The following is a 14,765-nucleotide window of genomic DNA, read 5'->3' as shown; positions in this document are numbered from 1 at the left end:
CAGTCCTGATGATAACACAGATAGGCAAGCCCAGTCACAGAAAGGCTGCAGATTTCGGCTCTTGTTTCAAACCTCTGCCAGATGTCTGGGATTTCTCCACACATACCCCTTAACCCATCCTCATGCAGGCCCTGCTCCTGGAGGCACTGATGACACAGGCCTGACTGAAAGGCACTTTACACCCAGTGGAGCCTGGGAACCACTCTCCCAGCTGCCTATCTTGCTATGCTTATAGATTCAATCATAACATTAATTTGGCCCACTGTGTGCCAGGCCTCATGCTGGCCTCTCGGGTGTGGTGGTGACATGGAGAGACATGTCCCCTGCCTGCCAAGAGCTGACATTACTTTTTAGTTGGACGTTGCAACACGGGAGAAGTACAAGAGGGACTCAGAGTGCAGAGCAGGGGCGTCCAACCTGGTGAGGCAGTGGAAAAGGAGTGGATCCAGGAAGGCTTCTCGAGGGAGGTGCCACCTAAGCAGAAGGACAGCAGCATTTAGCCAGGTGACCAGGAATGGGAAGAACAGGCAGCAGAAAGCAAGGCGCCCTGGAAGAACTCAAAGATGGCCAAGGTGGCACCTGCTGTGTGCCTGCAACTTTACTAATGCTTGAACGTACCAGCTGACTCCAGACCCTCGAGGACAGGCAGGAAAACAGACCACCCAGGCCCAGGGCCATAGGAACAGAGTGCGCCCCCTCCCTTCGCTGGATCCAAGGTCTGTACATTTATACCTGCAAGGTCTAGTGTAGAAGCTCCTGGAAGGTAAGCACCAATCACTCAGGCAGTTCCTTTCTTGAGGAAATGAGTTAAAGATGGCTCCAAAGAAGGCAGGGGTCCCTGATATGCAGGCTCCCTCCTGACCCGAGGGACCACTTACATTCTCCCTATAGGGAACGTAAGTCTCTGGGCAGAAGCGGGGGGCTCCAAGGAGGAAGGCCCTTCTCCTAAAGCAGAACTGAGCTGGGGCCCCAGGACACAGAGAAAGTCCTCAGATGCCTTGGGTACAGGTGTGGGAAGTCCCAAAAAGGCCTCACCCAAAAGTAACATCCATAATTTGGTATATGATGTCTGTGTTAGGGGGAGAGCCCATAAAATACCTCCTTAAATAGTGGTAAGGAGGCTCAAAAGGAGAAGGAGAGTTTTAAACAGTCCCACACTTGAGAGAACTAAAACACTAGGCTTCCCGGACCACCCCTATAAGTAGGCCAGGGACGAGGACTCAGGGTTTTGTGTCTTTTTTGCCCTGAGACTGATTGGTGGCAAAATCCTAAAAAGCAAAGGACCTATGTGTCTATCTCTGAGGCAGCAAGAATGGAGGAAGGAAAGGGGCACTGCAAGAATGTTTTACACGGAAGCCAGTGTAAGAAGAACCCCTTGGGGGCAGGGTGGGTGATGGCAGCTGACCAGATGTGAGGACAGGAGGTGGAGTCCCTGCTGCAAGCAAGGGAAGGAGAGCAAGGAACTGGCCTGGACCCCAGAGGGGGCCCCGGGATAGAGGAGAATGCTTCTCGACCTCCAGGATAACAGAGGTCTTGGGATCCTGGCTTTAGACTCATCCCAGCCTGTGTCATGTGACTGACAGCAAGGACATTCCCAAATGGGGTTTCCCAAAACTGCCCGATGGTTTCTTACCTGGGCCAGCAGTCAGCGAGTATGTATTTATGGGCTGGGTAGGCACTCCATGCTTTATATGCCTCATCTCCCTGACTTTTCGCAATCACTTTTGGAGAGAGGTCATACCAACGTCCTTATTTTACAGAAAAGGAAACAAGAGACTCAGAGGGTGAGTGACTTGTCCAAGGTGGGGCCAGGTCTCCACTGCATCTGAGCTACGCTGCCATCCACGTACAAGTGCCAGAAGGGGAACTTAGGACTCCAGCTTGCTTCCTTCTCCCATTTTCTGCCCAGCTGGGCCTTGAAGCTAAGATCTAGACACTCTTTTCTTCTGAGAAGTAACATCAGGAAAAAAGCAGCTGTCAGTTATCATTCCAGAAAAGCACAAAGGACACTAGAGGGTGAATGATGATGAGTTTTGGGGTGGGCCTGAGGCTGTCAAGTCATGTGACCCTCTACCTCCGAGAAGGGTGCAATTAGGCCAACAGCGGATCCTTAGGATTGTCAAGGACAGAATGAAGACACATCCCAAGATGTGGACGTTCTATGGTGAAACAACATGTGTTGTCTCCATCTTTCAAAGTTTTAACCACACAATGTCCTGCAGAACATAATCAGAATCTAGGCTGAACACACACACATTCTCTCCACGCTGTGGAAGGAGTAAAAAGTACACAAATACTACGGGCAGGCCTGCCCTGCAACAAGCTCGGACACTCCCAGTGGCTGCCTCCAACCTTTGTCTCTCAGGATTGCCCGTTAAACTAAACAGAAGAAACTATGTAGGCTCAGGAAAACACACAGAGAAGCAAATCTGGAATATCTTGGCTTGTTCTGTTTATTCCCCTCCTAAATGATTACTCAAACACCTGCCAGGAAACAGCCCCCATCTGGAAAGCCACTTGGAATTCCTGACCAAAATGTCAGCAAGGTACTTGTGTAAAATGAGCTTTAATCCTGGGCTGATGTGTCTTAATCTTCTTATCTGTGCAAAAAGTATGGAAAGCATCTTGGCAACACAAATAACAGTCTGTTAAGACGTGACAACTGCTTTAATCCTACAACACTTACTATCTCAACCCTTCAAGTCATTTCTTTTCTCAGGAATTATTATAAACAGTTCTATGCAGCAACACAAAGGTGAATGTGTCATTGATGTGTCAAATGTATTCGCAAACTAATTCTCTGGTAAAGAATGGAAGTGATCTCAAACATGCTGTTGCTAGGTGATGCCTCTCTTGATCTTAGTGTCCTGAATGCTCAATGGACACCCAACCCCGCTAGTAGAGGTGGTGGGCCCCTTAATTCCTTTTTCGGTACTCGAGTATGTTTTCCCCCAGGCAACTCTCAACTGCTCTCAGGGAGATTATAGGGGGCATAGTTTTGGAGATGATGGTATCTTTTATTTTACGCACTTCTTTCTGGAATGCTCTTCATCCTGTCATTACCTTTACCTACTGAAATCCAAGCCACTTTTCAGTGCTCTAACTGCTGTGTCCCTATACCTCAAACAAGAGGAGCAACAAGCAACTCACATTTGCTGAATGGTCTTTACTAGAACCAGCGGTAGTTGCTTTGGACGCCCAGTCTCATCACATCCCTGTGACGTACATATTATTTATCATCTCTGATCTGTGAATCATGAAACGAGACAGAGAGGCCTTGGACAGATGGTGCTTTGCTTGAAGTCACAAAGCTGATAAGTGGCAGAGCTGGGACCAGGACCCTAAGTCTGACTTCTGAGCTGGGTGCCTCAGGTCCCCTGAGGTCCCACTAAAGGCCAAGTCCCATTCTGCCTTCTTTATTTCTACACAAATCGGCCCCACAGTCAAATCCTCCTATCCCTGCCCCCCCACCCCACCCTGGCTCCACTCGCCCAGACTATAAGCAGCTGTGACAGAACCTGCGCTTTGGGCACCTTTGTGCCTTGAATCCAAGAGAAACCCCACAAACTTGTTAAATAAATCCTACAAAGTCAGCAATTTCACCTGAAAGTAAGAAATTCACGGAGCCAGCTTTGCAGCACTTTTATGTTCTGCCACTAGGTGGCGCGACCTGGGCAGAGCCAAGAGGTGAAATCAAAGGGACTGACGACTGGGGGAAAGTTCCAGGAAAGACAACGGAAATCAACCCCCCCCCCCCCCCCCCCCCCCGCCCCAGGAAGGAAATCTCAAGGACCACAGAACTTCCGCTGAGGCAGCAGACCAAAACTGAGGAAACGTGGGCTCTGGTTTTTATGGGCATTCAAACTGGCCTCAAGCACTTATGGCTGGGATGCTGGGCGACTCAAGGAACCTTCCCTGTTCCCTGATAGTCCAACAGGAATGGTGCTACACCCCAGGCAGTTCTAGGGAGGATTAAATGAAATGATGCAAAGTGTTTGGGAGGTGGCTAGCACACAGCAGGAATTCCACCTGGGCATTATTATCATTATTATAATTGTACCCAGAAGACTGCAAAAATACTGATGCCACCTTAAAGCATCAGTCTTGGATTCAAGGACTATCTCCAACCCCTAGGTCCCCAACAATGGTAAGTGCCTCAAAATTTGGCCCCGTCTAAAGCTGCCCAGATGCCGGGACAACTCACATGCTCAGTTGCTCAGAATCCCTCAAGCCTGATCTGATGGAAGGCCAACCAGTTAAGCCCCGCTTGCAGATGCACGATTTACTGAGCACCTACCATGTGCCAGGCACTGTGTCTGGCACTGGAGACAGGATGAAAGATACACAGAGATAGGTGCCATAAGGAAGATAAAGCAGGGTGATGGGAAAGAGTACGGAGAGAAGGGCACTGCAGAGTGAGTGGGTGGGTATGGCCACTCTAAGGTGTCATTTGAATCTCAGACATAAAGGAGTAAGGCAGGTGAAGGCAGAGTATAGTGTGCAGAGAGAATCCCAAGTATGAAAGTCCTATGGACAGAAAGAACCTAGAGGCTAACATGGGGGAAAGCAGGAGGTGAGGTTGGGGCCGTGAAAGTCCATCTTACTCTCTCAGGGGCAGATGTGGTCAACTAAAACAAGTCCCGCTCGTCTGGCAATAAAAGCCCACAACAGCGGGGGACCTCCAAAGGTGCTGATAAGGACTGATCCAGGCCCTGGACTGTCAGACACCCAGTGGCCACCACCATCAATGCTACAAGACATCCTTTCCCTTCTGAGTAAAGAGTAGACTGTTTCCTCACACTCCCGACCTGAGAAAGCCAAACTCTCGAGAACCATGTGCCCCACTCTCGCTCTGCTATTTCAAACGTGACACAGGCCTTCATTCTGGGCCAGCGAATTCCCGAGATTCTGTGTGGCAAACCTGGGGGAGTTTAACTAAAGCAAAAGCACTTTAGACTTACTGCGCAAAGCAAGGCCTGCCTTCTACGTGTGCGCAGAGGCACCCCTACTGTCTCTGCAAATACCTATTTCTCTTTGAGAGTGACAGCCAGGTACAGGGCCCAACATGGGTCAGTTTTCCGGAGGAGAACGAGTGCCCATGAAGTCAGTGCTGCTGATCCACTAGAACGGATAAGCATGGGCTCCCAGGCTCTATGGCTGGAAGCAGGCGCACTGTACCAGTTGACTCCCTGCTTACGTGGCCTTTGGCTCCAGCCCCTGTGACATGGAATGGCCTGGACCCAGAGTTTCTCTGAAGGTCCTTACATTGAACCTGAGACAGTGCTGAAGGTCATGGAAACACTGTTCCTCCATCGCAGGGATATGAAGTCCACAATGCCTTCTTATCTGCCAAAAGGCCACAGTGGAAACAGGAGGCTGGGAGGGTGAGCCCTAAATTCCAGCTGGCAAATAATCTATTCCTGGATAGTTTTACTTAATCTCATAACCCAGTGCTTCTCCCCCAGGGGTGATTCTGCCCCTTGGGGACACTAGGCAATGTCTAGAGATATTTTCAGTGATCACAATGCAGAGGAACTGCTAATGGCATCTAGTGGATGGAGACCAGAGATGCTGATCAACATCCTACAGTGCACAGGAGGGTCCCCTAACCAACCTTAAATGTTAATGATGCTGCAGTTGAGAAACTCTGCATTAATTACTTGGAAAAAGACTGAGTTAGATGCCTTACTCACATTATACACCAAAATAAGTTCCCAGTGGGTCAGCCAGTACAAACTGGGGTGACCCCCTAGCTTCTGTGAGTCACCTCTTCTCTCCCTCCCCACACTTTGTGTATTTAAATGTGTGTAGCATCCTAGGACCACAGGTCAGATGATCAGGGAATGTAGTCTCTTGGGGGGTCAATGGACTCTCCTAACCCAGGGGTTCTTAAATTCAGGTGATTCCACCCCTGAGGGAACATCTGGCAATGCCTGGAGACATTTTTCCTTGTCATGACTGGGGGAGGGGGGTGGCACTGGTATCCTGTGGGTAGAGGCCAGGGATGCCACTAAACATCCTACGATGCACAGGACAGCCCCCACCAGCCCCGATGTCAGTAACGCTGAGGTGGAGAAACACAGCTATAATCCAGAAGAAGCTTTTTCTCCACTGAGACATCCAATCAGAAGAGTAACATCCACTAGTAACTGACAGTATATCTGCACATGCCAGTGGGTCAATTATCCGACAAATGTTCTCTCTGAACATGACTTTCAGACGTGATTAGCGTCCTCCCCATTCTACAGATGCAGGAACAGAGGTCCAACATCCTGCCCAAGATCCTGGACAAGTAAGTGGCAGAGGTAAGACACAAACCAAGGACAATCAATCCAGGCATTTCCAACTGCGCCCCAAGTAGTCAACCGGAGCCTGCCAGTCAGTCCCAGGTTAAAACTCCCGCAGGCTAGAGAGATGGGGATGAAACCCGCGCCGATCTCACTACAGGCTCCACTCAGGCTCCTCACAATGGGGCTCCACTATCACATGCCAGCAGTTCTCAAACTGCTTGGTCTCGAGACCGCTTTCCACACTTGTAAATTATTGAGACTCTCCAAGAGCTTTTGTAACTGTTGGCTACAGCTGTTGATACTTAGCAGGTTAGAAATTAAAACTAAGAAAATACCAAAATGTTAACTTATTTAGGATAATAATAGCAAAGGCTTAGCTAAACAATAAATTTTATGAAAAATAACTTTTTAAAAAACAAAAAAAATTAGTGAGAATAGTGGCATTATTTTGCATTTTGACAAATCTCTTTAATGTCTGGCTTAAAACAAGACAGCTAGAGTCACTTATCTGCTTCTGCAGTCCATCTGTTGCTATATCACACTATTACAACCTTTGGATAAAACTCCACTGTCCATTCACAAGAGAATGGGAGTGAAAAGGGCAAACAATGTCTTTGTATTGTTATGAAAACAGTTTTAAACTTGCAGTCTCCTTGAAAAGGTCTTGGGGACTCCCAGGGTCCCCTGGACCATCCTGGAGAACTGCTGCCCTATGCTGCTGAGGCCTAGCAGTCGGAGGACAGCGAATCCTGAATCCATTACAGACTGTCAGAAGCTTTTCGCTGAGGTTCTCTGCTAACGTGCAGAGACAGCTGCGTCTAAGAGGTGGTACAACAGGGCTGAAACCCAAATGCCAACCAAGGTCAGGCAGGCACTGGAAAAGAAGGAAGTGGGCCAGGTCCCAAACTACTCAGGGTGTCCTGGAGGGCACACAATCTATCTTTTTATTTTATTTTGAGCATTCCAAGTCTTTTTATTTATTTGCAGACACATCTTACATATTTGTGACCAGTATGTCTACAATTTCCATCTAATATTCTCTCTTATGCATTTCATGTGTTGGCTGTATCTTCAACATTATAATTTGGGGCACACAGTCTATCTTAAGGGCAGCAGCTGCTCCTCCATTCCTGGAGACTTGTTACTGCACAAGACCACTGGAAGAGGCTGGTTCCAGCTTTCCAAGAGAAATCAGAAACCTAGATTATTTCCCCCCCTGAAATCTCAGAATTCTTAAGTGTTGGTTCCTAATTAAAAACAAACAAAAATCCCTAAATGGGCCAAATTAAACACATCTGCTCGCCCCTGAAGCAAGTTTGCAACTTCGGCCTGTGGTTTTTGACTCTGGCTTCATGTCGTAAAACATCTGTGGAGCTTTTTAAAACTACAGACACTGGGGACCTCCTGCCACCATCACTGATGGGGTGGCCCAGGCGTCACTTTTTATTTTCCTCAACAGGCTCCTTAAACAAGTATGGAATGCATTCAGGGCTAAGACTCACGACAAGTACTAGGCAATAGCACCGAATGTCAAGATTGCCAAGGATGAAGCAAACTGTGGACAGGCAGGGGGCTTTTCTCTTGAGGCCCTATGCTATATGGTTTTCTACCAAGTCGTACAAAGTCCCACCGACCATGAACAAGACTCCATGGGACCCAGGAAGGATAATGTGCATAGGTGGCAAAAACAAATCCCCTTCAAACAAAACAAAGAACTCCTGCTGCTTGCTGCCACCTCCATCAGCTCCACTAGATCCTGAACAGATAACGCTGCAAACCCACCTGCCTCCAGATTGCTTCCAAGTACCATGGAGAGCTACCAAGGCTGGGCCAAGTTAACACCAGCCACCTCTGCTGCCTGCCTTAACTCGGGGTTTTCAGAACAGAAGGAAGGCCCTTCTCAGATCCCCCAAATGGCCCTCATCTCCCTCATCTTCATAATAGAAGAAAGGCCCTTCTCAGATCCCCCAAATGGCCCTCATCTCCTCTGAGGAGATGAGGCCTCTACCCTGGCCTATTCTCAGTGCCCGAACTCACTAACTAGGCTGGAATTGAATTGGTACCTAAAATGCCCCCTTTGCCACTCCTACACACTGTCAGTCTTCCAAATGCCATCTGAGCTCGGCTGCTCTAACCTCAATTCGTTCCTATTGCTTCCACTCACTCTCACTCCCCCACAGTATAGTATAAAGACACCAGATCCCCACTAGCCCTGACACCCAATGAATGTGCGACGGTAACAGGACTGCTGGGGTAATCCCATTTTCCAGTTAACCAAGAGGCAGGCCGAAGACATGGTCCAAAAGTTTTGCAGAACTACGACCTTTTCGGTCTACACAACAGAACCAAAACTTAAATTTTCTTCAAAATGTGTAAAGATTCTACAGCCTCGGAGGTAGCATGACACCACCCAGCTACCACCAGGCCCATCTGCTACAGATGTAAGAGGCACCACAGGGTCACATGTACACATTCTGATCTCAGAACAAATCCCAGAGTTAATGTTTACTGTAACTTCATGACAAATTTTAAAACAGTGGTCTCTCACTCATCCTAAAAATTAAGTTTATGGCAGGGGATGGTGAGAATTTAGTGATTTGAGGATTCCAACCAATTCATTTGTATCTCATTCTCTCAGGCATTAAGTTTTAAGTCAACAAGTAAGGTGAAAACTGAGAAAAGCCAAACCACCCTTGAAAATCTCTAGAGTGACATTTGGTCAGGCTAGATGGGAGGTTTTCAACTTTGGGTAACTTTGCGCTCCCCCCCCAACCCCAGGAACACTGGGCAATGTCTGTAGACATTCTTGCATTTTTTTACTTTATTTTTATTTTTTAAAGATTTTATTTATTCATTTGAGACACAGAGATACAGAGAGAGAGCATGAGCAGGGGGAGAGGCAGAGGGAGAGGGAGAAGCAGGCTTCCCGCTGAGCCAGGAGCCCGATGTGGGGCTGGATCCCAGGACCCTGGTATCATGCCCCGAGCCGAAGGCAGACGCTTAACCATCTGAGTCACCCAGGTGCCCCATGCAGACATTCTTGGTTGTCATGACTGGGGGAGGGAGGAGGGTGCTGTTGGCATCTAGAGGGAAGAGATCAGAGAAGCTGATCAACATCCTACAAGGCACGGGGCAGTACACATGCCGAAGAATTACCTGGCCACAAACGTCTATAGTGTCAAGGCTGAGAACCCTGGGCGAGGTTATCATGTGAAAGGCAAGACAGAACCCAGGAGGGCTGACAGCTCAGCTCCAGGCGGCTTCCCATCATGGCTCACCCCAGGGCCATCTCATCAGTGGGCTAGATTCACCTGCACTATGCATAATCATTTCTTGTGCTCTCTCTCTCCTGAACACTTAATGCCAAACCAGTCCACGATGAGTCCACCGTAGTAAAAAATAGCTACCATTTACTGACTGTTTATTACTGTGTGTGTAGATAGGTATTAAACAATTCATATGCATTAATTCATCCAATGCTCACAGCAGCCATGAAATACCCATGATTATCATGATTCTCATTTCACTGGTGAGGAAACCGAGGCTCAAAGGCATTAAGAAATTTGCTCATAGTCATTCAGAGAGTACATGACAGAGTCAAAACACAAACCCAGTTCTCTGCATGGCAAAGCCTGTGCCCTGCCATTACTTTACACCAGTGGGTCTTTCCCCAGGGGTGGTTCTCCTCACCCCCTGCCCCGGGACATGCTGCAACGTCTGAGGACATTTTTAGTTATCATGACCCCTGGGGTAGGGGTGCAGGGGAGGGTGTGTGCTGCTGGGATACAGTGGGTAGAGTTAGGGACAGTGCTACGCTGCTAACATCCTACAATGCATAGGACAGCCCTCACAACAGAATTATCTGGCTCAAAATGTCAGTAGGGCCAAAGCTGAGAACACTGCTTTATACCATGTCCACAGGCCAGCAAGGATTTATATGTACGTGGTTATCTTTAAACACTGGGATCTGGAATCCAAGATATCCTATAGCTCAAATACACTTTATCTTTTCCAGACACAAAACTCTGCATTCAAATCCTGACATCCATCTATGATGCAGAGTAACTTCAGGGATAGGATGATTAATGAATTAGAGATATATCAATAGCAAAATGCCAAGCAGAAGAGAATATCCCTGGACACAAGTGTAAAACACACACACACACACACACACTCTCTCTCTCTCTCTCTCCTAGAAGAGAAGCATTCCAACTGGACTTTAAAAGTCACAGACTATAGGAGTACCAAGAAAGGGCTGTGGGAGTTGCTGTCACCATCCCTGAAGAGATCACCATGGCAACGAAGGCCAACAAGATGCTGTATTAGATACACAATTGGAAACGTTTCTTTGTGAACAAGCACAGCACACCTAACCTGCACTACTCAAGCCAATGGTTCTCAATCCTGGCTGCACATCTGAATCGCCCATGCTGCTTTCTCACTGTACAGATGCCCAGGGCCCACTCGACATCTCACAGAATTGGAATGGGTAGGGTGTGGGGATTGAGCCTTTGTGGTTTTAAGAAAGCTCCCCTGGTGATTCTGATGCCCAGCCCAGGTGCACAGTCATTGCCTCAGACTCAGAGAGAGGTGGCAATGGCCCAGGGAAGGGAGACAAAAGGGTCGGAGGTGAAGATGGACCAGCTTGGAATACTACTTGGAATACCACTCTGGAAAAACAGAAGCTAAGAGGGCATTTGACTGGAGCTTAAACAGCAGGAGGAAAAGCACACATATGGGGCAGTCCCTAAAGCTTCAAAATGCATAGGCAAGAAAGCCCTAGTTTACATAGCAGATAATAAATTAAACATCTCAGCACGCTGTACAAGCCAAAAAGCCACTAAGATTTATGTCCTGAGGACAACTATGCCAGAACTAGTGTCAGAGGCAAAAGTACTGAGTGAGTGTGGCATTTATTAGGCAAAAACTTTAAGTATAAACCATTCCATTTCTCTATTTTATACTTACCGTTCAATTAAGCAATCAAAAGCTCATGTGTCAGCCCATATGGTAGAAATGGTATCCCTGGAAAACAGGAATCCATAATTTTCCCTTTGTGCTCAAAAGTATACCTCACAATAAGGGTCCTCAGTGATGAATTCATTCATTCATTCCACAAACATTTCTTGGATACCTACTCTGTGCCAGGCACTGCTTAGATGTAGGGAATCCATCAGTGATCATGACAGAAAGAAATCCTTGCCCTCATGGAGCTTATATTCTAGAGGGATAGTCAAACAAGTAAACTTCGCATGTCAGATGATGATATGTGCTGGGGAGGAAAATAAAGCAGGATAAAGGGGACAGGGAATGGGGATCCAATTTAAAATATGTGGCCAGAGAAGTGCTCCATAAATAATGTTTGAGTAAAAACCTGAAGAAGTGAAGGAGTGAGCCATAGGGATATCTGGGGGAAGACTATTTCAGGCAGGGGAACCGGAAGGTCCAAAGGCATAAAGGAGGGTGTGCAGAGTCCATTCAAGGGACACCAGGGAAACCAGAGTGGTTCAAGCAGAGCAAGTCAGGGAGAGAGTGGTGTGATGGGAGGAAAGGGAAGTAGAAGGGGGCCCTTCTAGGGCTGAGTTGTTAGATGGGTAAAGATGGAAGGGAGGCCCGAGTGGTGGAAACCAGCATTGGTGGTGAGAAGTGGTCACTTCCGGAGATATTTTAAGGTAGAACTGACAGGATTTGCTGTGACATGTGAGAGAGAGAGAGGAGTGAAGGGTAACCTCAAGGATTTTGACCTGGGCAATTCAAAGAATGGACTTGCCATTTACTACAAATGGGAGGAAGACTGTGGAGTGGGCAGGTGTTGAGGGCAAAGATTGGGATTTCGTTTGACGTGCCCATGAGACATTTAAATGCAAATATTGACTATGATGTTAGATATATTGAGTCTTGAGTTTGTGAAAATTAATAATGGGAAAAGCCTCACTAAAGCAGACTTGGGGGGGGGGCTAGAAAGGGAGGCCAAAAGGGGTTGCCTTACCACGCAACAGAAATTAGGGGGAGAACTGTCAGTTATAGCCCCCAAAAGAAGAAACATCAACAGGAAAGAAAGATCAATTACAGGCCCTGACAGAGGAGGTACATTGAATCTTCTATAAGAAATCCACTACCCCTGTAACTTAGCCAGTGAGAAACTGTCATCACCCTGAACTGCTGCTTTTCTCCAACAGACTTTCAATTCAAAACAAGTTCTCTAGCAACTTTCCCCCTCTCCCTAAGATAATGTTCCTGTCCTTCCTTGTGAGACTTGCCTATGGTTTTGTCAGTGCTTGCGTGTCTTAAATTGCGATTCTCTGTCACTCCTGAATAAGCCCATCTTGCTAGTAAAACAGCTGACAGTATTATTCTTAAGATCAACAAGTCCAGAAACCAAATGCGCCCAAGTTGTAAATACATACAGTATGTCACATTGATTCCCATTTATCCGCTCCCTCTCCTGCCTTGAACTGGATCTTATAAACTGGAATGCCTCATCCCTCGGTGGGCTCCTTTATCTTGTAAAAGAGATACAGCACAAAATGGCAGGCGGTGTGGGTGTGCGTATGGGGGACTGGGCTCTGAAGCCAGACTACCTAACTCACACATCTCTCCTGCTCAAGAGCTGGGTGACCTGCCTTGGACAAGTAACTTAACCGCTCTAACTCAGTTTCCTCACCAAGAGAACAGGCTAACAGTACCTACCTCACGGATCTTTTGTGAGGAGTGTTACAAGACAACAGGATGCAAGACTTTGAACGGTACACGGTACTACCCCCAAACGCTCGGCCAGGGTGGGGGCAGTTATTATTTCATTCATGCATTCTTACAGTTCGGTATGGAAACCTCAGGACACCCTCTGGTAGCAGGGAGCATGGTATGGGGGAAGAGGACCAGGCAGGTAGACAGCTTGCCAGAACTACAGTTGTGCACCTAGAAACGGAGGGAGCTAAAAATAGGCCTCGGAAGTCCTGAGGCTACCGCGATATCAACACCACTACTGATTTAAACAGACATCAGCTTATGGAGTGCTTTCTCAAGAGGATTTAGAACCCTAACCTTGTCAAAAACGCTCGGGTGGGATGTCAGCGCTCCAGGGAGGAGGGAATTCGCACAGCCTGTCTGTCTCCCTCTCTGGAAGTGCAGCGAAAAAGGGCCAAAAAGCAGCCGGGGCTTTCAGCAGTCCACATCCTGCGGCCAGGCCTAAATGCAGGGAGACGAGGCGCGACTCTCAGGTCGCCACTAAGGATCTGGGGGAACTGGCGGGAACTGGGGGCCGAGTTCGGGGGGGTGGAGAACAGACCAGGTGTCCTCCATCCTCGGCATGGAGCGGGCCCGCGTAGGATGAGAACCCCACAGGATTCGGGGGTGGGCTTCCTCGGCGCCAGGACGAGGAAAGGGACAAGCCCGGTCCCCGGGAACGAGGGGGCGCAGGAGGGAGCGTGGCGCGCTGGGCGACGACCAGGCCCGGAGGTCTATTTACATCTGAGGCCAAAGCGCTGAGGCCTCGCCTCCCGCCCCCTTCGGGCCTCGACCTGGCCCGGGGAGCAGAAGGGCCTCAGAGCCATGGCTCCAGCGGCCTCCCAGGCCCTCTGGCCCGACCGTGGCAGGGCCGAGGCTGCCGGGAGTGATGGGCCGGGCCGGTGAGTCCGGCCTGAGGGGACGCAATGGGGGGCGGCTGTGGGGCCCGTTGGGCCGCTGTCCCGGAACACACGGTCCCCCGCATTCCGGGGTGCTCACCCCTCAGGCTTGTGGCCCCTCGGCCTCCCGCCGCCCGTTCCCTGGCCGCCAGCTGGCCCCCGACGGCGCCTCCCCTACCTTCGTTCGCCAGGTCCGCCATTTTACTTCCTTAAGCCCTCCCACAAGGCCCCGCGCCGGCCCGGGCTCGCCTGCTTTCTGCCAGAAACTCCCGCGCGTGCGCACTTCGCGAGCTGACTCCGAGCGAGGCCGGGAGCTCGCGCCTGCGCGCTGAGACCGGCGCGGAGTCGCGCTCCGGCGGGCCGTCCCGGCCCAGCCAAGCTCCGAGCACGCGCCTGCGCACTAACTGCACCCTCCCCCGCCTCCTTTTCCCGCCGACCAAGGGGGCGTGGGCAGCGCAGGGCGCATGCGTAATGAGCCTGGCGCGCGTCAGCGGCGACGCGGGAACGATCGTTCGGTGAGACGGCGCGGAGGGGGCTGGGTTTCGACGCCCTGGATTTCTGCTCGTTTTCCAGGAGTTCCTTGAGGTGGGAGCGCGAGCCGCCGAGGGAGCCGCGACTGAAGCCTTCCCCGAGGTGAATCTCTGGATCTGTGTGGGGCGGGGGGGCTGTCCACATGCGCAGGCCTGACCAGAGGCCTTCGGGGCGCCCCGTCACCTGCGGCCTCAGTTTCCCCTTCCGAGGGCCCAGTTATTCAGGCCTGCGTTTTCCTCAGGCCACGTGGAGCGGTGGGGGAAGTTGGGGAGGGGCAGAGGTCGGAGAGCGCCGGCCGGAGGAGGGATCAGTCCGGGAG

The 14,765-nt window shown here is 49.7% G+C and overlaps 1 protein-coding gene across 6 annotated transcripts in view; it reads right to left on the bottom strand.

Annotated features, from left to right (window-relative positions):
• RANBP3 (RAN binding protein 3) overlaps nucleotides 1–14,184 on the bottom strand; it is a 52,598-nt gene extending 38,414 nt beyond the window's left edge. For 3 of the 6 annotated variants that reach the window (XM_044916043.1, XM_021705437.2, XM_021705438.2), the window contains exon 1: nucleotides 14,094–14,131. In XM_044916043.1, the coding sequence (XP_044771978.1) occupies nucleotides 14,094–14,115 (22 nt within the window). In that variant the 5' untranslated portion in view covers nucleotides 14,116–14,131. Of the gene's footprint in view, nucleotides 1–14,093 lie in introns of all 6 variants that reach the window. The other 3 variants (XM_021705434.1, XM_021705436.1, XM_021705435.1) reach the window with 3 other exon arrangements.
• Between the last annotated feature and the right edge of the window lie 581 nt (nucleotides 14,185–14,765).

This window comes from Neomonachus schauinslandi, chromosome 1 (assembly GCF_002201575.2).
Source record: "Neomonachus schauinslandi chromosome 1, ASM220157v2, whole genome shotgun sequence".
Taxonomy (NCBI): domain Eukaryota; kingdom Metazoa; phylum Chordata; class Mammalia; order Carnivora; family Phocidae; genus Neomonachus; species Neomonachus schauinslandi.
Note: the sequence above shows the minus strand (reverse complement) of the source record. Positions and strands in the feature narration are given on the sequence as shown.